This window comes from Phocoena phocoena, chromosome 3 (assembly GCF_963924675.1).
Source record: "Phocoena phocoena chromosome 3, mPhoPho1.1, whole genome shotgun sequence".
NCBI lineage: Eukaryota > Metazoa > Chordata > Mammalia > Artiodactyla > Phocoenidae > Phocoena > Phocoena phocoena.
In genome coordinates, this window is record NC_089221.1 from 160,504,476 (window position 1) to 160,529,344 (window position 24,869).

Consider the following 24,869-nt stretch of genomic DNA (forward strand, 5'->3'; position numbering starts at 1 on the left):
TGGACCACTCAGGCCAAGGCAGGCAGGGTCCCGCCTTCTGCAGGCCAAGCCCCCTAAAGAAAGAGCGAGCGCCGCTCCTTGCTAGGAAGGCCTGGGGAGGGTAACCAAGAAAGGGCGGGGCGGCATCATGACGTCACCCAGGGGCGGAGCCATCTGGGGGCAGGGTTGGGTAACGGATTGGAAGCCTTTCGCGCATGCGTGAGAGACCAGCCAGCCAGAGCACTAGCCTTCTGCTGGGCTGGGCTCTCCGATGCGGCTTTTGGAGAAACGGTGCCCCCGATCATTGAAATGCATAGGGGAATGAGTCCTGATGCAGTGGGCTCTGCCGGGCATGGACGCCCCGACTGTTGCATTCCAAAAGGGCCTCCTCCTGGGCCCCACGGAAGGCGGGATCCCCACTAGGCAGGCACTACCCGGGGCGGGGGTCCCGACTGAGCGGTTCCCTAGGAGGACGGGATTCCTTGCGCGGTACAGAAGTCACGATTTACAGAGGGCTGGGATCATGACAGCTCGATAGAGGACGGGGGTCCTGACCGAATGGACCCTATGGGGCACGGAAGTATGTGGTTCACAACTGATCTGGTCCCACGGGGGATGGAGGTCCGGATCCAAGGGCTCCACAGAGGACCTGGGTCCTGATCAGCCCCACAGGAACGCGGTCCTGATTGGTCCGTCCCGCCTGGGTGGGCTCCGTGAGGAACGGATCCCGCCCCCCTCCAAGGACAGATCCCCGGTCCAACTCACACTCCACGGGGACCCCGCACCCCGCCTGGCTGGCCTGAATGGGGTCGTGATGGCCCGAGGGACAGTGTGGGCCATTGGACCGACCGGCCTCCATGGGACTGGAGGGTCCCACCACCCTCCCCAAGATCAGCCAGCGGTCGCCCCTCCTCTCCCGCGGAGGCAGGGTTGGGGGCGGCGCCTGGCGGGCGGGGGCGGGTCCAGTGGGGGGGGGGGCGCAGTTTCAGGCGACTGGACTCACCGGGCCGGGGGCTGGGGTGGGACCCGGCGGGCGCCATGGAGCTGCTCTCGGCGCTGAGCCTGGGCGAGCTTGCGCTCAGCTTCTCGCGGGTGCCCCTCTTTCCTGTCTTCGACCTTAGCTACTTCATCGTCTCCATTCTCTACCTCAAGTATGAGCCAGGTGAGCCAGGGCCGGAGGCTGGAGAGGACTGGCATTCCGGGGCGAGGGACGGCGGTTAACCCAGGGGTCTGGAGAAGGGGAAAGGCCTGAATCGTGGGGGAACAGTCCCAGGGACCGGTTTGGGGAAACAGGAAGGTGCTGGGATCATGGGGTTCTCCCATACGGGGCCGGACAGAGGGGAGAGACAAGAGAGAGGGCAAGGAGAGAAGCTCCTGAGATTGTGGCGCTGGGGGAGGGGAAGCAGATGCAGGCTGGAGGAAAGGAAAGGAACGTGATTGCTCAGAGGAGAGGGAACAAGTGCTGGGGAGGATGCAGGGAGAGAAGGTCAGGGGTCCGAGCAGGGTACGGTCGCAGGAACTTGGGCGAGGGGCGTAGGTCGTGGTGAGGGCGCAGGCGGGTCGGCTCTGCTGGCCTGGCCAGACGTCCTAGCTGCCCGCAGCAGTGACCTCCCTCCTTGCCCTTGGAGCGGGGAGCCAGAACGGCAGCTGAGTGTCTATATAAGGGCCGGCAGTGCTGGGAGCTGTGATCAGGTTCAGAGAAAGTGACACTGGTGCCCCTTCCCCGCTGTGGCTCTGGGGCAACCTCCTCTCCCTTTCCCTGGGCCAAGGCTCTGCTAGATCTCGGAGCCCAGAGGGAATTCTTCCAGGTCTGGCCCGGATCCTTTTCACTTACTGAGCAGTACTGGCCCTAGGGCAGGATGATTTGGGGTCAGCCTCCTCCCACCAGCTCCAGACCCTCATGGAGAATCGCTGGGGGGAACACCCAGCTTCTTGGATTGTTTTTTTTTTTTTTTTTTGAACCATTTTTTTTAATTGATGGTAAATGGCTTCCTTAGAATGCATTCTATTTTTATACAAGGTTCTGGGAGTGTTTCTTGTTCATCTCCTAGTATTTTAATACTTCTAGCACACCAGCAAATTAAATGGACAGTAGAATTTAGCTTTAGAGAAAAGACCAATCACCCGAAACTTTGTGATCTTTTCTCCCACTTAGATGTAAATTATCACTATATTCTCTGGAAGTAGCTTTTTTAAAGATGATAAAAATAGGTGCTTGTGTATATTTAAAAAAAAAAAAAGAAAAACAAACTGAAAAGCCCAAAGGAAAAAGGGGATAGTTACAGTTGAAATGGTGGCCACCATTCCAGACCTCACTTCTCTGCATTTATACCCCTGTAGTTACGGATGTAAATGCACAGTCTTATGCAAATAAGATCATACGCTGCCTGGCAAGTGTTTTTGTTCCATTTTATTTTAGCTCGTCCACATGCCAGAGTCTGTTTCTCTAAAGGCTCTTCTGAAAAGCAGTTACTTTGCAAAGCAAAATAAGCTTTGTATTATCTTAGCCTGAACATGGGGCTGTATTTCCTGTCTGCAGATGAATTCCTGGTGGCTCAGGCCAGTCCCCTGGGCAAGTACGGAACCTAGCACACATTGGGAAATCGAAAATTGTGAAGGGCAGCAGCCTAGTAGGGATGTAGGACACAAGTCTCGGAAGGAAAGAGGTCTCTGGGCTGGCTGGGAGCATGCAGAAGGGTTGGGATATTTCTGCTGGAGTCACAGAGTAAATCACCTGAACTTGAAGGACTGCAGCCTGAAGGTTCCTGAAGGCTTGAAAGGGTTCAGTGGTTCTGAACCCCAGCAGCACATTAGAGGCTCCTGGGGGTTCTTAAACCCCCATCTCATCTCCACTCCAGACCAATAGAATCAGAATATCTGGGATAGGGCCCTGGCATGCTCGTGTTTCAAGCTCCCCTCCCCCAAGGATGCTATATGCTGTCAAGGTTGAGAACCCCCTGGTCTGATCAACATTCAACTCCCTCCTTTCATAACTGGGGAAATAGGAAATAGAGGCTAAGCTAATTTACATACACAATGAGCCTGTGGTCCCAGGGCTGGTAGATGACAGCCTTGGAATTCAAACCCCAGTCTGCTTGATCCCAAGAATCACTGTGATTGCTCTGGGGTACTTGCCTACCCTTAGAAAAGGGAGGCATTGGACTTAGCTGTTAGTCCCCCAGTTTGGTATTCCTGCTAAGCCTCTCTAAAAGTTTCTTCTCAGAATCCGTGTGCTGACTGCAGGACCAGTTACAGAATATGTGTGACCCCTTGTACAGAAATTAATAATTTTGTGAACCTGAGAGCCAAGCTGGCTTTAAGGAATAATCTTCAAATTGGGAGTCAGTTCTGCTTCTCACAGTGAGTAAACACCAGGCTGGTTGCTTTGCTTACATGAGCTTCAGTTTGCTCATCTGTGAAATGGGCTCATTGGTAAAATAATCCTGGACTCCCTTTCCTGGCTAATGTGAAGATCTATTGAGAACTTTGTCAGTAGTCAGATCTAAGGCACTTGTGAGAGGTAGTAGAATTATTTGTAAGGCATGGGGTAATGTGTTTTCCAGGATGCAGGCATTTTCTGGGTCAGGCTTTTGTGAGAATCCTGAATGAGGATGAAGCACAAAGTGTGGTCCTCAGGTGAACAGCATCTGTGGCCCCTGGTTAAGAAATGCAGAATGCCAGGCTCCCCACCAAGACCTGCTAAAACAGACTCTGCATTTGAACAAGATCCCTGTAAGCATACTAATATTTGAGAAATGATGGGCTAAAAGAGGCTGGAGCTCCTTAATAGGGCAGGGAGGGCCAGGTCTGGCTCACCTCTAGAACCCTTAGCTCTATGCAAGAAGAAAGAAAGAAGTCGTGGATGCTGGCGGCATGATTGAAGGAATGAGTGAATGAATGATTAAATGACAATCCTGCCTACCTTAAGCCCTGACCCATGCAAAGAGCCTTCCAGACCAGTGGTTCTCAAGTATGGCTACACATTAGAGTCACCTGGGGAGCTTTTAAGACTCTTGTTGTCCAGGTAGCACCGCTTTATCATTAGAATCAGAATCGCAGGGGGTGGTACCATCATCAGTATTTTTTAAAGTTCCCCAGATGAGAACCAGCTCTGCACCAGTGTTTCCCAACCTCAACACTAATGACAGAGACAGATCATTCTCTGTGGCAGGGGCCGTCCTGTGAATTTCAGGATGTTTTGCAGCATCCCTGGCCTCAACCCACTAGATGCCATGAGCATACCCCAGCTGTGACAAACAAAAATGTCCCCAGGGAATTTCCTGGCGGTCCCGTTGTTGGGACTCCGCGCTCTCACTGCTGAGGGCCTGGGTTCAATCCCTGGTCGGGGAACTAATGTCCCACAAGCCATGTGGTAGGGCCATAAAAAAAAGAAAAAAGTGAAAAAAAAAAATGTCCCCAGAAATTGCTGGTGTCCCTGCGGGGGGACACACTTACCTCCACTTAAGACTCATTGATCTAGACTGAGTCTCAAACCCTAATGCTTCCAAGGGCCAGGCAGGTCATATATGGAAAACAATAAGACAGCCAGGTGAGGACCGTCCCCAGGTGAGGTCCAGCCATGTGCATCTCTCCCTGATTGGAGCTAGAACCAGCAGAACTAATTTTTCAAGGGAAGCTAGAAATGTGACTTGTAGCTCCCTATGTTTATATGTTAGCTATTTGAACATGTCTTTTCTTTTTTAAAATTAATAGACAGTTTTTTAGAGCAGTTTAGATCCACAGCAAAGTTAAACTGAAAGTAGTTTCCATATACTTTGACTACCCACCCACACCAACCTCCCACACAGCCTCCACCACCATCAACATTCTGCACCAGAGCGGAAACATTTGCTATAGTCCATGAACAAACATTATCGTCAACACCATTATTGTCCTATTACCATTATTATCAGGTATTATCAACATCATTATCAACTAAACTCTGCAGTTGACATAAGGGTTCCTTTGTGTTGCACGTTTTATGGATTTTAACAAGCGTATAATGACATGTATCCATCATTGTAGTATCATGCAGAATAGTTTCACTACCCTCAAGCTCTACCTATTCATGCCACCCCCCCTTTTCCCTCCCCAAACCCCTGAGAACCTCTGATCTTTTCACTGTCTTCATAGTTCTGCCTTTTCCAGAATGTCATAGAGTTGGAATCATACAGTATGTAGCCTTTTCAGACTGGCTTCTTTCACTTAGCAAGATATATTTAAAGCTCCCCTATGTCTTTTCATGGCTTGGTAGCTCATTTCTTTTTAGTGCTGAATAATACTGCACGATACAGATGTTCCACGGTTTAATTACTCACCTATCGAAAGACATGTTGGTTGCAGTTTGAACATTTAACAACTACTGTGGGAGCCAAAGAGAACTGTTCCTTGATCTCTGGTTTGAACTATAAGATTTTTGAGGGTTGGGGACTGCTCACCCTCCAGCCTTTTGAGGAGGGGCTGCTATTCCATTTTACAGTGGGGGAAACTGAGGAAGAGAGCTGAGCACAGAGGCTTGGGAGAGAGTGACTTGTCTTAGAGAAACTCTGTGAACACACTTCCTATGTTTGGACCTCACACTAAATAGCGCAGAATGGCAGCAGTGCTAAAAGTGCCCTGGGGAAGCTTCTAGCACTTCCTGGCCATCCACAGACAGGACACCGACCCCCAGAGAGGGAATGTTGTGGAGCCCATCACAGGTCAGAACGAGGGTCCTGATAGGGGTTTCTTCCTTCCTCCTTAGGCAGACCTGATTTTTATAAGTCCATCCACTAAAATTTCCACCCACAGGTACTTTCCATTTCAGTTCAGTTCCAGAAATAACTCTCATATAATTGTTAAACACTGAGCAATTTCTTTTCATCTTCACAGATGCCCTCTGAAATGAATGATAGCGCTGGGTGACCAACTCGCCCACATTCGCCCAAGACAAGCACCCAAAGTCCCAGAAACCCCTCAGCCCCAAGCAAACCAGGACAGTTGGTCACTCTAGACAGCATCCTCATTCTACACATGACTAAACTGAGGCCCAGATAGGGGAGTGAGCAACCAAACTCACCCAGTGAGAGGGGAGTGCTTTGGTGGCAAACCTGGAATTGAAACCCACATTCAGCTGCTTCTGGGTGCTGCCCCAAGTACTCAGCAAGAGAAACCAAAAAGGAGCATGGCACAGGGAAAGAGCCAGGGGGCAGTTTCTTGACCACTGCCTTGCTGTGGATCCTTGGGGCAGGACATCCCCACCAGCCTCAGTCTTCGCATCTGTAGCAATGGGTAGACTCATCCCGTCCTTCTAGGGTCGCTGGGAGGGTATTGATAATGAAAAGAAGCTCACAGACCTAGAAAACAAAATTGTGGTTGCCCAAGGGGAAGGGGGGCAGGGATAAAATAAGAGTATGGGAGTAACAGATACACACTACGGTATATAAAATAAACAACAAGGCTTTACTGTATACCACAGGGAATATATTCAATACCTTGTAATAACCTATAATGGAAAAGACTCTGAAAAAGTATACACAGACAACGTATAACTGAATCACTTTGCTGTACACCTGAAATTAACACAATATTGTAAATCAACTAAACTTCAATTTTTTATTTTATTTATTTATTTGGCCACACCACGCAGCTTGTGGGATCTTAGTTCCCCAACCAGGGATCGAACCCAGGCCCTTGGCAGTGAAAACACGGAGTCCTAACCACTGGACCACCAGGGAATTCCCTTCAATTTAAAAAAATGCATAATGATGATAATACACAGAGCACTGAATCATCAATATAACTTGGTGGAGGGAGTGCTTTCATTCTCCCTTTGACAACAGAGGAAACAGGCTTGGTGGGGAGAGGGGGCAGGGGCGTTTATTTGCCCAAAGCCATGCCAGAGTGAGCAGTAGAGCCAAAACCCAGGTGTGTGACTTTTCTACCAGGCCTCACTCATAGTGAGGAGCCTACTTTGTTCCCGCAAAACCCAGGTTCCCATCCCCACCCCCACCCTCCCTGGCCTTATGGTCCCAGAGGGCACAAGAAAGACCCTGGAAAGAATTCAACCCCTGGGGGTTATTTTTAGTTGCAGAGGTATCCATTTCTGCAAAACATGGGTGCCTCACCTGACCCGGCCCCTGTAGGACCCACCAGCTGCTCAAAAGGATTAACTCTCAGCTGGTGACATTTTAAATAGATGCCCCAGAGGAGTAAAGAGAGCTTTCGGCTTCATAATGGAGGAACTTGGTAGATGTTGAGACTCAGGATAACCTTGAGGGCGGGGAGAAGATGCGCTTTGGGCTTGTGACTCCAGGGTGAGATTGAGGAGGGAAAATTTGATTCCAACCTCTACTAGGAGTTGGGCAAAGAAGGGATTAGGATTCCCACCTGACAGAAGGAAAGAGCTGGAGAAAGAAAAAAATGATTTGTCCAAGAACATGTGGTTAGTCAATGGGGGTGGTAAAGAGAAAGGGAAGAGTGTTGCTGACTTACTCTGAAACAACTTTTATGAGACGTGTTTCCTGATTCTAAAATGTATATGCAAGAAAGTGGATAAATAACTTGCAATCTGTTCCTATGATGGAATACTATACAGCAGTGAAAATGAATATTACCCTTGAAAATATTGTGCTCAGTGAAAGAAGCTAGATGCCAACGGCCACGTCTTATGATTCCACCTATATGTAATGTATAAGTTCAAGAATATTTTTATCACTTCAAAAGGAAGCCCTCTCCCTATTAGCAGCCACTCCCCATCCCCCCTCCCCCAGTCCCTGGCAACCATTAATCTGCTTTCTGTCTCTATGGATTTGCCTGTCCTGGACATTTCATAACAATGGGATCATACGTTATGTGGCCTTTTGTCTTTGGCTTCTTTCACTTAGCATGTTTTTGAGGTTCATCATGTTGTAGCATGTATCAGAACTTCATTCCTCTTTAAGGCTGACTTGTATCCCATTGTGTTAAGGGACCACATTTAGTTTATCCATTCATCTGTTGATGGACATTTGGGTTATTTCCACCTTTTGGCAACTGCGACTAGTGCTGCTGTGAACATGAGCATGAGTCTTCCAGAACCTAGTGATGGGTTCTTGTGCATAGGGCAGCATGGTACCATGCTGCCTACCCTAGGCTATGAGACCTCCTGTTCCTGGACCCCCATCCCCAGCCATCAGAGAGGGGGCAGGCAGTGAGGGGCCCACGAGGGGGCTTGGTACAGACTGTGGAGCCTAGTGTGATGAGGTGGGAGAGCACCCCAAGTCCTTCTTGCTTATCAGCTTTAAGGGGACCCTTGTTTTTTTGCAGTTATGGTGATTAAATATTTCAAACATACAGAATAACTATCCCCACTGATACCTCCGTACTCTCTCCGTACACAGACTTACCAGATGTGAATGTAGATTTGCTTCAGATCTGGGTTTTTTTGTTGTTTTTTTTTTTAAGAAATAGTGGCAGGCAGAGCCAACCCCATCCGTTCCTCTCCCTCCCTCTCTAGATGTGACCACTGCCCTAAAGGCAGCCTATATTCTTCCCATGCCTGTATGTATACCTTTACCACTGTTTATGTATCTATGAAGTGCATGGAGCATTTTGTGTTGTTTTACGTATATACATAAAATATACATAAACATAATCATTTTGCAATCTAACCTTTTGACTTAGCAATAACGTCATGGGATTTATCCATGTTGATACATCTAGAGTGGGGGTTCTCAGCCAGAAGGGAATTTGTCCTCAGGGGATACTTGGTAATATCTGGAGACATTTTTGGTTGTCACAACCAGGGTGGGGGTGGGCTACTAGCCTCCAATGAGTGGAGGCCAGGGATGCTGCTTGACATGCTGCAGTGCACAGGATGGCCCCCACTATAGCAGAGAATGATTCTGCCCCATACACCAGCAGTGCTGAGGGTGAGGAGCCTGGATCTAATTCATTTTTAAATATCTCCTCTGCGATGTTCCATTCTGCGTGACTCTACTCCCTCACTAAGAAACAGTAGACTCCACTTTTCTCCTGTTGTAACAGTGTGGCAGTGAAATCCCTCCCCATGTCTCTTTGCCCACACGCACTAGTTTCTTTTGAGCAAATAGTGAGGAGCGGAATTGCTGGGGCACAGGCGACTCACAGCTTCTGGCTTCCTCCGTATTGTCAGATTGCCTCCAAGCTGGTTATGCCTGTTGACCCTCCCAACTGTGTGTGTACAGGGGAAACCTGGGCTTTTTCCCTCTGGAGGAGGGGCAGATAGTCCCCTCCCCACTTCTCTGTGAGGTTGACAGATCTGAGAAGAAGGCAGCGCCCTCTATGGAGTACAGTGGACTTCATGTTTCTTTCCCCAAGACAGGCTTAGAACATTGGACATCAAACCCAGGAAAGAGGCTTGGATGCCATGTTGAAAGGTGTGGGGTCTGTGTGGCCCTGGCTTGGTCACTTGCTTTGCTGGATATCCAGCCCATGCCGACCTGACCAGTATATCTGGCATTGAGTGCCCCTTAGCTCTTAGGTTTCCTCTCTCCTCCCCCTTCCACCTTCTCCCATGCTCTCCCTTTGCCTGGATCATCTTCACCCCTCCACCCCCGTCCTCTAGGAAATCCCTGCTCATTGTTCAGATCTCAGCTTAAGTGCCACTTCCTAAATGAAGTCTGACCTCCTCAGCTGGGACAGTTCCCCAATTAAACCCTTCAAAGCACCATGTGTCTCTCCCTTATGAGGTTTAACCTTCATTTGTGGGATTATTTAACCACGTTGCCTCTCTACCGCACTACGGGCCCCACAAAGGTAATGCCTGAACCAGCTCTTGCTTATGGCTGCATCCCCAGTGCCTAGCAAGAGCCCAGCACATGGTCAGAGCTCAAAAATACTCACTGAATGCCTGGGTGATCTTGGGTAAGCCATTGACCTTGGGGAGACTCTGTTGCCTCATCTGTCAGATGCTATGTTAATTTCCTAGCGCTGCCATAACAAATGACCACAAACTAGAGGGCTTAGAACAACAGAAATTTATTCTCCACAGTTCTGAAGGCCAGAGTTCAAAGTCAAGGTGCCTGGTTCCTTCTGGAGGCTCTAGGGGAGGATGCTTCCATGACTCTTTCCTGGTTTCTGGTGTCTTCCAGCAATCCTTGGCATTCCTTGGCTTATACATACATTACTCCAGTCTTTGCTTCTGTCTTCATATGGCCATCTGTATGAATTTCCTTTGGCTGCCATAATGAAGTACCACAAACTGAGTGGCTTAAAACAGAAATGTATTGTCTCACAGTTCTGGAAGCTAGAAATGCAAAATCAAGGTGTCAGCAGGGCCATGTTCTCTCTGATGGTTCTAGGAAGGAATCTTTCTATGCCTCTTCCTAGCTTCTGGAGGTGGGTAGCATCCTTGGGTTCCATGGTTTGTAGATGCATCCCTACAGTCTCTACCTCCTTGTTTGTATGGCCTTCTTCCCTGTGATATGTCTCCTCTTATAAGGAACACCAGACATTGGATTAAGGCCCACCTAATGACCTCATCTTAACTTAATTACATCTGCAAAGACCCTATTTCCAAACAAGGTCACATTCACAGATACCAAGGGTTAGGACTTAAACATATCTTCTTGTGAGTTCAACTTACAACACCTTCTTCTTTGTGTCTGTGTCTCCTTTTCTTGTCTTTTATAAGAACACTCTCATTGGATTCAGGACATACCCAGATGCTCCAGGATGATCTCATCTCGAGAGCCTTACCTTATTTGCATCTGCAAAGACCCTATTCCAAATGAGGTTTTGAAGGACATGAATTTGGGGGGGGGGGTGTCCCTCCTATAACTCACTATAGGCAGGGATATTGATCCCTACATCACCTGTGGTTGAAAGCCTGGGCTCTGACGCTGAAGCCTTGAGGATGGTGTGAAGGTATGTGGTTGCCTGGGACACAATAGTAACTCAATTTAAAAAAAGAGAAGTAACTCAATAAATAAAGGGAGCAGGGGAAGTTGTTGTTATAATGTAACCAAAAGTGCCCAACACAACCTCAGTGCCTAGGAGTGTTCAGTCCACGTTTGCTAGAATGTAACCTCCGTGTGGACAGTTCTTTCACTAACAATTATTTATTGAGTAACTACCATGTATCAGGCACAGTACCAAGCACACGGGGTCAGGGGAAGGGGGTGGTTCAGCAGCAGATAAGACTGATAAGGTCCCTGTACTCACCAAAGGATCAAGATCAAGTCAACTTGTTGAGTGTATCAATAGTATATACAGGTATTTATGTCAGTAGCTTCACACTTAGTACACAGCATAAAGAGGCCAAGCGTTCAGATTTGACAATTTAGAGACAAAAGGCGTCCAATCTCTAGAAACAAAGAGAAACTTTCCCCCCAAACTCCCAAAACCTGAACTAATTATTTCTTTTGATTAGCCTTTTGACTAATAGATTACATATTGTAAGCGTGTCATCTCACATCCACACTGAGTAGAGTTTTCATTGGATTAAGTAAATTGTTTATTAAAGAGAGGCACTGGGGAATACTACTTGGCCATAAAAAAGAATGAAATAATGCCATTTTCAGCAACAGGGATGGACCTAGAGATTATCATACTAAGCGAAGTACGTCAGAATGAGAAAGACAAATACCATATGATATCACTTATATGTAGAATCTAAAATATGACACAAATGAACTTATCTACAAAACAGAAAAAGACAGATGTAGAGAACAGACTTGTGGTTGGCGGGGCGGGGGTGGGGGGTGGCGGAAGGGAAGGTGTGGGAGTTTGGTAATAACAGACACAAACTGTTATATATAGGATGATAAACAGCAAGGTCCTACTGTATAGCATATATAGCACAGGGAAGTATATTCAATATCCTGTGATAAGCCATAATGGGAAAGAATATAAAAAATAATGTTTATATATGTATAACTGAATCACTTTGCTGTATAGCAGAAATTAAAACAATATGGTAAATCAACTATATTTCAATAAAATAAAATTTAAAATAAAACTTAAAAAGTAAAAAATAGAGTCATTGGTACCAGCTCTGGCTGTGAGAGCTAAGTAGCTCTGTCTTATGACTTAATTCTAAATTCATTCTCTGGAAGATGAAACTAGTGGGGGAGGGAAGGAATCAAGATGATGAAATAAGTTGTCACACCAGGAGACACCCAGGTTCCAACTCAGGGGTGTGGCTGTAGAAGATTAGGACAATAGTAGCATAAAGATAGAACCTAACTATCTCAAAAGATTCAAAAGACTTTGTCCATTTCTTCCTTTTGAATCTTTTGAGATAGTTAGGTTCTATCTTTATGCTACTATTGTCTTAAGATGCAGATCTACTAGAGAATGGACTTGAAGATATGGGGAGGGGGAAGGGTAAGCTGGGACAAAGTGAGAGAGTGGCATGGACACAGACACACTACCAAACGTAAAATAGATAGCTAGTGGGAAGCAGCCGCATAGCACAGGGAGATCAGCTCGTGCTTCGTGACCACCTAGAGGGGTGGGATAGGGAGGGTGGGAGGGAGGGAGATGCAAGAGGGAAGAGATATGGGGACATATGTACATGTATAACTGATTCACTTTGTTATAAAGCAGAAACTGACACACCATTGTAAAGCAATTATACTCTAATAAAGATGTTTTTAAAAAAAGATACAAAAGACTTAAGTGTGTAGTATAAAGTGTATTTGACTAATAGACATTAATCCTGTACCTCTAGTGTTTTTTGTAAACGTGTTTTTAAAGAACTAGACCCCCTGCCTTCATTTTAATTTGGGATCTTAAAATACAGTTTATCTTGAAAGAGTTTAAGACTCATAAGAAATTGCAAAAATGGGTTCTTTCTTTTTTTTTTCCTGTGGCCATGCCACAGCTTGCAGGATCTTAATTCCCCAACCAGGAATTGAACCCCTGGCAGTGAAAGTGCTGAGTCCTAACCACTGGACCACCAGGGGAGCCCCAGAAGTTGCAAAAATGGAGAAAAGAGTTTTCAAGTCCCCTTCACCCAGCTTCCCCCAATGACAACATCTTACCTAATGGTAGCTCATTATTTAAACATGAAAACTGGCGTCAGAATAATACCATTAACACCAACTACAGACTTTATTCAGCTGTTTTTACATGCACTTTAAAAAATATAGTCCTTTGAAATTTTGTCACATGTGTAGATTGGAGTAACCACCACCACGATCAGGATTACAGAATGGTTCTGACACTCCAAAGAAACTCCCCTGTGATGCCCCTCTATAGTTAGATCTTCCTTTGAACCCTAACCCCTGGTAACCACTGATCTGCTCGCTGCCACTCATCACTATGGTTTTGTCACTTGGAGAATGTTATATAAATGGAATCGTATGCAGTATGTAACCTTCTGAGATTGGCAGTTTTCGCTGAGCGTCACACCGTTGAGATCTGTCTGGGTTGTTTTGTGTATCCCTGGTTTGTTCCTTTTTCATTACTGAGTAGTATTCCATGGTACAGATGTACCATGGTTTGTTTATCCATTCACCCATTGAAGCCATTTGGGTTGTTTACAAATAAAGCTGCTATGAATATTTGCATGCACGCCTGTGTGAATACCAGCTTCTCCTTTTCAAACAAAATCTTATGCCGAACTCTGAGGTGAAGCAGTAAACGAAGTTGTGCTCTGGTTGAAACAGGGGAGGAAGACCCAGGACATACTTGCTTGGTTTCTCCTCTGCCCCTGCAAACCCTCACGGTTCCCAGGAACACAGTTTGAAAACCATTGCTCTTGGGAGCCCATCCTCTCAGACCATGGAGGTCTTGAGTTATCAAGGCTGCAGGATGTCAGGACATGGGCCAGTTCATTCCCCTATCTCTGTGGTGCTTAACTTTGTTGCACAAAGGAATCACCTAGGAGCATTAAAAAATCCACAAGCCCAGCCACATCCCACACCGACAAACCGAGACCCTCTGGGATGGGAAGCAGGCCTCAGGTGTTTGTAAAATCCCCAGGTAACGGATGTACAGCCAAGTTGGAAACCGATGCACTGAGCTATCTTCCTTAGGTGTGGGGTCCCTATTTCTGTTCGCTAAGTTAGTCCAGTCTTTTGCATTTTCTTGCCTTGGGTTTATAAGAAGACTCAATTTAGTATCATTTATGAATGTTTATCCTCAGTTGCAGAAACTGTGAACTGTTACGTTTTTTTTCTTTGTTATCCTTTTATTTTTTTAACAGCTTTATGGAGATGTAATTCATATACCACCCAATTCACCCATTTAAATCATCCCATTCACTGGTTTTTAGTATATTCACAGAATTGTGCAACTATCTCCTCCAAGCTGGATCCTCTAGCTTTTACCCTCCCATCTCCCCCATCCCCTCCAGCCCTAAGCAACAACTAATCTACATCCTGTTTTTCTATGTGAAAAATTGAATAAAGTACAAAGACCAAAAATGGGGTGGAGTCCACAGAGTGGTGGGAGCCCAGAGTCGGGAGTGACTGGCTCAGTAAAGCAAGGAAGCCTTCCTGGAGGAAGTGGCATCTGTGCTTGGCCATTTTTGCTTGTGTCTTTGTTCCTTCCATGCTGCTAGCATGGGATGCCCTCTCTCCCTCCTCACCCTGTTAGTATAATTCTGCCTTCAAGGACTCCATTATCCAGCTTTGCTCATTGCTCTTTCTACACCGTTCCTCACATGTGGGCATGCCCTGCACTGTCCCCTTCGGTTCCAATACCTGGTGGCTTCCCTCTGCACTGATGGCTCTCCCCCAGCAAGATAGGGCTCCGGAGCTCTTCAGCTCCACCTTTCAAATTTCTTCTGTGCCTTCCTGTCTGGGGCTAATCAAAGCTCTTTACTCAGCAAATGAACATTCTCCATAAGAGCACAACTTAACAACAGAAGGACAACCCAATTTTTAAAAAAATACACAAAAGACTTGAATAGACATTTCCCCAAAGAAGATATAGGAATGACCAATAAGCACATGAAAAAGTACTGAATATCACTGATCACTAGGGAAATGCAAATCAGAACCACAATGAGATATCACCTCATACCCATCAGCATAGCTATTCCTAAAAAACAGAAAACAACAAGTATTGCTGAGGAGGTGGGAAGGTTGGAACACTTGTGCATTACTGATGGGAATGTAAAATGGGGCAGTTGCTGTGGAAAACAGTATGGAAGTTTCTCAAAAAATTAAAAATGGAATTAACATTTGATCCAGCAATTCCACATCTGGAATATACCCAAAAGAATTGAAAGCAGGAACTCGTACAGATATTTGTGTGTTCATGTTCTTAGCAGCACTATTCTCAATAACCAAAAGGTGTAAGCAACCCAGATGTCCATTGATGGATGAATGGATATGTAGAATGTGGTAGATCCATCCAATGGAATATTATTCAGCCTTAAGAAGGAGAAAATTCTGACACATCTTATGACATGGATGAACTTTGAGGACATTATGCTAAGTGAAAGAATACAGTCATAAAACAACAAATACTGTATGATTCCACTTACATGAGGTCTATAAAGTAGTCAAGTTCATAGAGACAGAAAGTAGAGTGGTAGGCGGCAGGGACTGGAATGAAGGAGGAATGGATAGTTAGTGGTTTTTTTGGCTGCGTTGGGTCTTCGTTGCTGCACGTGGGCTACCTCTAGTTGCAGCGAGCGGGGACTACTCTTCGTTTCAGTGCACGGGCTTCTCACTGTGGTGGCTTCCCTTGTTGCTGAGCACCGGCTCTAGGTGCACGGGCTTCAGTAGTTGTGGCGCACAGGCTCTAGAGCGCAGGCTCAGTAGTTGTGGCGCACGGGCTTATTTGTTCCATGGCATGTGGGATCTTCCCAGACCGGGGCTTGAACCTGTGTCCCCTGCATTGGCAGGCGGATTCTTAACCACTGCGCCACCAGGGAAGTCTGAGTTAGTGTTTAATGGGGACAGAGTTTCAGTTTTGCAAGGTGAAAAGCTATGGAGATGGATGATGGGGATGGTTGTACAACAACATGAATGTGCTTAATGCCACTAAACTGTACATTTAAAATGGTTAGAGTGGTACATTTTATGTATATTTTACCATGCACACAAGAATTTTTTAAATAAGGAGAGACCAAAAGTACAGGTATAAGCTTATAGGGATCTTGGCATCAGCCCAAGGCAGGAGTAGCTGCGTCAAAGCTTTCCCCAACTGCATGTTGTCCTGTCTCTTCAAGCTTCAGTCTCCTCATGGGGATAATAAGAGTGATCACTTGGCTGCAGTCATCAATGAAGATTTAATGTCCTTCCTATAAATGCTAAACCCAGTGTCTGAGACCTGGGAATGCTTGCTAATGAGCTGGTGTTATTGTTATTGCCACCTCTCTGAGCTTGGAGGAAAGAGCCCCAGCCTGGTTCTGTCTTCTCTCTGTGTGACCTCAGTCATGTGTGCACCCTCTCTGAGCCTTGGTTCTTCCTCTGAAATGGGCAAACTGCAAGGCATTGGGTGGGCACTCTCTGAAGGCAGCTGAATTAGGATGGGCTGAACAGAGGGCATAAAGGGTGAAGCATGTTCCAGATGCCCTGGTGATGGTGGGGGATGCCCCATGCCCCTCAGGAGCCGTCGAGCTGTCCCGGCGCCACCCTATGGCATCCTGGCTGTGTGCCATGCTACATTGCTTCGGGAGTTACATCCTGGCTGATCTGCTCCTCGGGGAGCCCCCGGTCGACTACTTCAGCAACAACTCCAGCATCCTGCTGGCCTCAGCAGTCTGGTAAGAATCACTGGTCTGGTGGGATGTGGGAGAGCAGAGCAGGTGGGCAGGGTGACCCTGCCACCTGGGATTGGGGAGGCGGGAGGTTGGAGGAACTAGAACCCACCAGCACAACCTCCACAGTGGTCCTGACCCACCACTTTCCACTGCCCAGCTGTCCTAAGCCCGGCAAGTGAGAGCGAGGGTCTGGACACAACCTCATCTCCGAGGGGCCCCAGGGTCTGTCTCCCCCTGAGGCTTGGCATTCTCTCTCCAAAGGTACTTGATTTTCTTCTGCCCCTTGGACCTCTTTTACAAGTGTGTCTGCTTCCTGCCGGTGAAACTCATCTTCGTGGCCATGAAGGAGGTGGTGAGAGTCCGCAAGATTGCCGTGGGCATCCATCACGCACATCACCACTACCACCACGGGTGGTTCGTCATGATCGCCACTGGCTGGGTCAAAGGTAAACAGGACCATGATGAGAACAATGGAAAAGCACCCCAGTTGAGAACCCCTGTTCAGTGGGACATATCGGGCACCCCAGCTGGCACAGCCATTGCTCTGGGCTAAGTGATGTCAGGACGGCCTCCTCATCAGTAGACACCTTTAGGGTAAATGAGAAGATTCTTCCAGAAATTTAACTATCAAAGGTAAATAGGACAACGAAGCAATGACAGCTGATGTCTCTAGAGCAGGATTTCTCAACTGTGGCCCTACTGACGTTTGGGGCTGGACCATTCTCTGTGGTGGAGTGTATCGTAGGATGTTGAGCAGCGTCCCTGGCCTCCACCCACTAGATGCCTGTAGCACCTACCAGTGCGACAGCCTGAATTGTCTCTAGACATTGCCAAATGCCTCCTAGAGAGGAAATCATACCCCTGTAACTACAGAGGTTCTTACACTTTGTGGACTACAGCCCTTTTATCAGCCCGGTAAAGCCTACAGACACTTTTCTGTTTTTTAAATGCATAAAGTAAAATATATAGGAGAATAAAGGAAGCCTATTATTTTAAAGTAGTTATAAATTTTAAAAAAATATGCTGTAGTAGCTTTATCCATCTTTACTGCTGATTAAATAGCAGACCTTACAGTGGCTCCTAATAACTCCCAGACTTCTGAAGTGGTGTTGAGCACAAATGATATTTTGAAACCACCATCTGCAACAATGGGAATGTGAAAAGAAAAACATCCGTGAATTCTGTTGGTGACAGAATCACAGACTTGCAAATCCTGCTGAGGTAACTGCCTCCCTTCATGATGGAAGGAAAGGCTGGATTTCAGCGAGAGATGTGAAAATGAAGATGTAATTCTGTTTCCTGTCTGGGTTCATAGACTCCAGGTTAAGATCCCTGACCCAGGGCAAGTTTTGAGTTGAGGCCTTTGTGCATCTTCTCTCATTTGATCCTTAAGACTCTCCTTTAGGAGAAGGCTAACATCATCTCTTTTTACAGAGGAGGGAAATGAAATGACATGCCCAAGGTCACACGGCTATGGGGACACAGCTGGATTTGACTCCAAGTCCTCTGAATTCAACATCCACGTTCCTAACAGCTTTGGAGCCCTCCTTTTTATCCTCCTCCATTTATGCTAAGAGGTAGACCAAGATAGACTTTGAGACAAAAAAATATTACTAAAAATATAGAGGGACAGTTTATAATGTTGGGTCACTCCACTAAGAAGATATAACCATTATAAACATATATGCACCTAAAAACAGAGCACCAAAATACATAAAGCAAAAGTAGAGGGAAGTTAAAGGAGAAATAGATCATTCAACAGTAACAGTTGCAGTGGTGGACCAAGGAGTAAAAGGAAGGCAGGGAAAGAAGACTTGAGCAGGTGCTAAACACCACTGGGCACCGAATCCCTGCTTCCTGCTGACCAAAGTGGGTACCCCCAAAATGCCTGGGTCTAGAATCATCATCCATTGAGTCAGAGTATCCTCAGTACCACTGACATTTAGGGCTGGATCATGCTCTTTGGTGGGGGCTGTCCTGTGCATTATAGGGTGTTGAGGAGCACCCCTAGCTTCAATCCATTAGTTGCCAGTAGCAGCCCCCTCCCCAGTTGTGACAACCAAAAATGTCTACAGATACTGCCAAATGCCTCCTTGGGGGCAAAGTCATCCAAGATGCAAACCCCTGGTCCAGGGGTGCATATCAGGCATCCCAGTTAGCACAACCACTCCTGGAGTGGGCGTCCAAGCCTCTTTAGCCAATACATTTGGGGTAAATGGGAAGATTCTTCTAGAAATTTAACCAGAAATCTTGACATGGGTCTCATTCTCTCTCCAGGAAGCCTGTACTACAGAGCAAATTCCCCAGGGGTATGACATGCCTTCCAGAGGGCAAGTGGCTTGAAAAAGGTTGAAAGCTCAGAACCCAGAGAGAAGAGAGGCTGGGGGTGGGGAGCCCTCTGGAAGCCTCATGCACAGCTCAGGGTCCTGGATTGGGAGCATCAGGGCAGACAACCCAGATTTGTCCAAGACATACCTTGCAGGTGGGATATGACCTCGATTACTTCGTGCTGGTTTTGTTCCAAATGTGCTGTGTGACCCTCAGCAAGACTGTCCCCTCTCTGGGCCTCAGTTCCCCCACCTGCAACTGATGATCATACACCCCAGGCTCAGTATCCCTCTGGAGGAGACTCCAGAAGCAGAGAAGCTGCTTCCTTGGGAATTCAGCCAAGAAGAACAGGGAGCTGGCAGTGGCGGGCTTGTTTAGAAGTACCCTGTCCCATAGGCTCTGGTGTCGCCCTCATGTCCAACTTTGAGCAGCTGCTCCGAGGGGTCTGGAAGCCAGAGACCAACGAGATTCTGCACATGTCCTTGTGAGTATCCCATCCTCCCTATTCCCTGGGCCTGACCCTGGGTTGGATACTCCTGGTAACTTGGAAGTCTCAGCCCCTGATTCTCCTTTCAGAAGCTTCCAGAGACCATGGCTGGGGGACCCCGGAGGTAGAGCCCTAACACTACCTGGGGGGCAGGGGCAGGCAACGTTGCAGGGTGATGAGACACTTGATTTGGGTTTTGAAGAGTGAATAAGAGTTTTCTGGCAAAGAGGGAGCTTCTGGACAGAGGCCAGCACTTCTGCCAACTCTCAAGTCAGAAGAGAGCAACGATTCTGCCTGGTTCTGCAGGGTCAGGGTACAGATTGTGGGTGGGAAGTGAGGGATGCAGGATGTAGAACACAGAGCGTGGGTGAGGAGTGTAGCTGGGGCTAAGTGGGGAACATTGGGCAGGGCCAGATGGCAACATACAGGACTCAACCCAGGACCCCACAGGGCATTTAGCCTAATACATTTTTAAAAGACCTAAAGGTTCAAGCTAGTTAAATTTTCTCCCAATCTACAATAAAGCTGTTGCCATTAAAATATGGCAACATTAAAAAGCTCACCCATATGCCAATGAAAACTATCTTCCATTTCATATGTTGGAAAACATAACTTTATCTCACTTTATGCCCATGAGAGGTTTGTTCCCACACTCAGTTCATGGACAGGGAAATGGGGGCTCAGACCGTTGTGTCCCTTGCTACTAAGAGGGCAAGTGGCTTCCCCTCTCAGATTCTATTTCTGCCTCATCATCTGAGTGTGAAGGCTCCATCACACACATAACCCTCTGACCCTGGTTCCTGGTGCATGCTTTGGAAATATCAGGTCGAATTATCATTCAGTACATGCAGTGAGCGACAGACTTCAGAAACAGAAGTCACTGGTCTGTCTTCTGCAACAAGTCAAAATATCGGAAGCCTGTTCTTCAAGGAAGAAAAGGAAAATTAAGAACTGTGTGTTGTAATCCCACCTTCTGGGGGGGTGCACTGTTCAGAAGTCCCCAAGACCACCCTCAGGTTTGACAATTTGCTAGAAGGACCCATAGCACTTGGCCAAGCCATTATACTTAGGATTATAGTTTATTACAGATTAAAATTGGCAAAGGTAAAGACATGTGGGGCAGCATCCAGGGAGAGACTAGGCGCAAGCTTCAAACTGTCCTCTCTCAGTGGAACTGTGTGGACAGCACCTGTCTCTCCCAGCATCCATGTGTGACTGTATGCGTTGAAGATTGCCAACCAGTAGTGCTCCCCTGAGCCCTGGTGCTCAGGGGCTTTACTGGGGCTTGGTCACACAGACATAGCTGACTGCCTGCATGGCTGACCTCAGTCTCCAGTCCCTCCAGAGGTTCAGCTGATACCATGTGGCCCAAGACCCCACCCTAAATCACACCATTACCATCTGGTATGACCCCAAATCCCCAGGTAAACAAAGACTCTCCTATCAGGCAGGGCATTCCCAGGGCTTAATGGATACCTTCCAGGAGCAGGGCAAAGGAGAGACCTCTTTTGGGGCCAAGGTAACTCTTTACTGTACAGGGAGATCCCCCATCATCCATGTCACATGGGCGCCTTCCCACCATGCACTCTGGAGAAGCTGGGACGGGTGCTGGGACGGGTGCTGGGACCAGCAGGGGTGGGCAGAGAAGGGGGCCTGGGACAGTGGTACAGAGGCCTGAGCCATGCAGAACCTCCCAGTAACCACAGCTACCCCCTCCAGCCCCACCAAGGCCAGCCTGTACGGAGCCATCCTCTTTACCCTCCAGCAGACCCGCTGGCTCCCAGTGTCCAAAGCCAGCCTCATCTTCATCTTCACCATGTTCATGGTATCCTGTAAGGTAAGCCTTCCTGTCCTGACGCCGACCCAAACCTCCCAGGCTGAGGTTAGGGAGCTTAGACTCATGGCCTTGAGTGTCTGGGGAAAGGACAGCCCTAAGGTCAAGGGGTGGGGAGCTTGTCAGTAGGTTCATGCATGGGAGAAGGGTATGAGAAGATTAGTGTCCAGCAGGTGGGGATGGCGGTGAGCAGAACAAGGTCTTCCAGGCAGAGGGCCCAGCAGGGGCAAAGGCCAAGATGGGGGCAGGAGTGTATGGAGTCTGTTTGGAGTATCAGGGCCTTGTGCCTCGGGCATGGAGAGCGGGCTGGACCAGGAATGGTGCTGGTCTGACCCTCAGGCCTTGAGTTAGGGTCACCCCCTACCCAGGAAAGGTCTTCTGGGGCCATGCACTCTTCCCTCCCCGTGGAGCTGAGGGACTTCGCTGCTGGCTCCCCTGGAAGGGACCACAGGCCATTGCATAGGGAAAGGGAGTGAGTGACTCCAAGCCAAACACAGCTCCTCTCTGAGCCCGGGTGTGTGTGTGGGATACTCCTGGGGAAAAGGTGACCAACTGTCTTGGTGTGCCTGGGTTTTTAGCACTAAAATCTCGCCTCCCAGAAAGCCCAGGACACTTGGTCACCTTCTTAGGGGTGCATGCAGCCAGAAGGCTGGGTCTGGGCTACCTCTGCCCTTCACCTGGCTGACCTTCTCCCTTTTTCCCCCCCAACCCCCCACTTTGCTTCTGCCTCATTCTCCCTCTGGCTCTGTCGCCTCTCCTGTCCCTCTGCCACACAACCTCAGGTGTTCCTGATGGCCACTCACTCCCACAGTTCCCCTTTTGATGTTCTGGAAGGCTACATCTGCCCTGTGCTGTTTGGGTCGGCCTGGGGGAGCGACCATCACCATGACAACCACGGTGGATCCCAGGGCGGCACTGGGCCCGGCCCCTCGCACTCAGCCCTGCCCACCAAGTCCAAGGAGGAGCTGAGTGAGGGCTCCAGGAAGAAAAAAACCAAGAAGGCAGATTAGAGGGCAGCCCTGGGGGTATTCAGGGCACCAAGGAGAGGACCCAGACCCAGGACCTGGGCTCATTTCTCCCCTCTCCAGGCCTCTACTTCGCCATCTACAAATTGGAGCCATTAGCCCCCCCTCCAGGGCTGATGCGGGGGTTAAATGAGATATGGGGGTGAAGGGCATTTGTAGGAATGGGGGTGTCCCTTTCTCTTTCTGCCAGGTCCCCATAGAGTTACAGCTTTTGGTGGGGGGGAGTTCACAGAATCCCAGCAGCAGCTCCAGCCGGAAACCCTGGCCGTTATGTTCTTGGTTCTATTATTTCCTCTCTAAAATTACACCTTGACTCCAAAAGAATTTCAAGCCATGTTGAGGCTCATCCATTTGACGGACGTTATACTAAGTGTCTGCTGTAAGGTAGCTGCTGTGATTTCCACGTCTCTTCTTGCCGACTTCCCCTGGGCATCCCTGGGCAAGTTGCCTCCTGCTCTGAGCCTTGCGTGCCCCATCTATATAGTGGCTCCTCACCCCATTCTGTATGCAGGGGCTGATGTGAGGCTGGACGTGAACCAGATTTCTAAGCTCAGAAGCACAATGCAGTTAGGAGGGGAGGCCTTGGTGGATGTTCATTGGGCGTAAAAATGGCTTTGCATTTTAGATCTTTTGTGTTTGTGGACTGGAGAACCCCACAAGTTACTTGGCACAAAGGAGGCCTCAGGAGACATGTCTAAGCCAGACTTGAGAGCATGGAGGGTGGGGAAGGCTTGTTCTGATCCTTGGCTTCAGGTTGTTCCTAAACCAAAGAAATGCAGCTGGCTGGTCAGGGGTTCCAAGATCTGGCTCTGTCCAGGGGCTCCAAGAACTCACTGTTGGACCTGGGAAGCTCCATGAGACCTCATGCTGTCATCCTTCATTGCCGCTCACTGAGTCATTCAACAAACACACGCCTACTATGTGCCAAACCTTGTGCTGCTGCTAGACAGGCTGGGAACTTGATTCAGGGTGTGTGAGGGGGATGGGAGCTGAGCGTCCCTCCTGGCCATCTTCATCTCAGCCTAGGTCACCAGGACATCTGAGAGGGGTAGGTGGGTTGGGCATGGCCAGTCTCAGATGGGGTTGGGGCCCAGACCAGGCCAGCTTGGGGCTGCCCTTTGTACACGGATGCTCAGAGCATGCTCAGGGCATCAGCCTACAGCTGTGTCAGAGTGGTGTGGGATTGTTGGGGTTCCAGGTGTTGCCCAGCTATTGGGAAAGTGCCTTGATCTGGTGATGCCTGGGAGCTAGGTGGGTCCTGAGGCTGTAGGGCCCCCAAATTCCTCCTTTTGCATGTCCATCAAGGCTCAGCCTGAAGGGTCAGCAAATAAATTTGTTGTGAAAGAACCCTGATGCGTGTCTGATTCATTCTTGCTCTTTTGGCCTCGCGTCACAATGGGAGTCCTGTGAACTTAGAGACACATGGGGTTTCCAGGAGAATGAGGCTCATGGCAGCCCTGGATCACCAGCGGGAGATAGAGGCAGTGGGTGAAGTCTGCGGGGCTTGGAGTTAAGCAGAAATGGGTTTGATCCTCACTCTGCCATTGACAGGTCATGGGGCTTCCCCTTCTCTAAGCCTGTTTGCTTCTTGGGAAAAAGAGGATGATGATTATCACTGCCCTTCAAAGACAGGTGGGAGGATTAATGGGAGTGGTTGGGATTTGCAGCTAAGAGTCTGTGCAAAACCCTGTTCAGAGAATGAAAGTCAAGCCACAGACTGGGAGAAAAATCTTTGAAAATCACACATCTGATGAAGGGATTGTATCCTGCATATGTAAGGAATTCTCAAGACTCAATAATAAGAAAACAGCCATTGGGGAAATGAGTGGGAAGACACCACTTCACACCCACTAGGAGAGCTAAGAGTAAAGAGACTGACCATACTAAGTGCTGGTGAGGATGTGGAGCAACTGGAAATCTCATACATGGCAGGTGGGAATGTAAAGTGGTGCAGACGCTTTGGGAAACAGTCTGGCAGTTCTTTAAAAAGTTAAACTTATAGGGCTTCCCTGGTGGCGCAGTGGTTGAGAGTCCGCCTGTCGATGCAGGGGACACGGGTTCGTGACCCGATCCTGGAAGATCCCACATGCCGCGGGGCGGCTGGGCCCGTGAGCCATGGCCGCTGAGCCTGCGCGTCCGGAGCCCGTGCTCCGCAACGGGAGAGGCCACAACAGTGAGAGGCCCGCGTACCGCAAAAAAAAAAAAAAAAAAAAGACATGGACACAGATGTTCATAACAGCTTTGTTTGTAATAGCCCCAAACTAGAAACAGCAAACAAATGTCCATCACGGTGAATGGGAACTTCCCTGGTGGTCCAGTGGTTAAGACTCCATGCTTCCAATGCAGAGGGCTGGGATTTGATCCCTGGTCGGGGAACTAATATCCTGCATGCTGTGCAGTGCGGCTAAAAAAATAAATAGATAATTGAATGAATAGTGCTCAGCAATAAGGAACAAACTGTAACATGAATGAGCCGCAAATGCATCACGATGGGTGAGAAGAGCCATACAAAAAAGTATGCATATGGGATGATGCCATTCATATAAAATTCTA

The 24,869-nt window shown here is 48.2% G+C and overlaps 1 protein-coding gene across 1 annotated transcript; it reads left to right on the forward strand.

The window, feature by feature from the left end:
* Positions 1-970: 970 nt before the first annotated feature.
* Positions 971-23,663, forward strand: TMEM38A (transmembrane protein 38A). The gene is made up of 6 exons (XM_065874953.1): positions 971-1,141; positions 16,489-16,645; positions 16,904-17,088; positions 19,367-19,454; positions 21,177-21,294; positions 22,074-23,663. Exons 1-6 carry the CDS (start codon positions 1,018-1,020, stop codon positions 22,299-22,301), a joined length of 900 nt encoding a protein of 299 aa, XP_065731025.1. The 5' UTR covers positions 971-1,017; the 3' UTR covers positions 22,302-23,663.
* The last annotated feature ends 1,206 nt before the right edge of the window (positions 23,664-24,869 follow it).

What these genes read in the sequence shown, in the direction of transcription:
- TMEM38A (XM_065874953.1), top strand. Translation starts at nt 1,018, where the DNA reads ATGGAGCTGCTCTCGGCGCTGAGCCTGGGCGAGCTTGCGCTCAGCTTC. An exon ending in CTACCTCAAGTATGAGCCAG is followed by an intron (nt 1,142 to 16,488) that starts GTGAGCCAGGGC and finishes CATGCCCCTCAG; the next exon opens with GAGCCGTCGAGCTGTCCCGG. An exon ending in CTGCTGGCCTCAGCAGTCTG is followed by an intron (nt 16,646 to 16,903) that starts GTAAGAATCACT and finishes CTCTCTCCAAAG; the next exon opens with GTACTTGATTTTCTTCTGCC.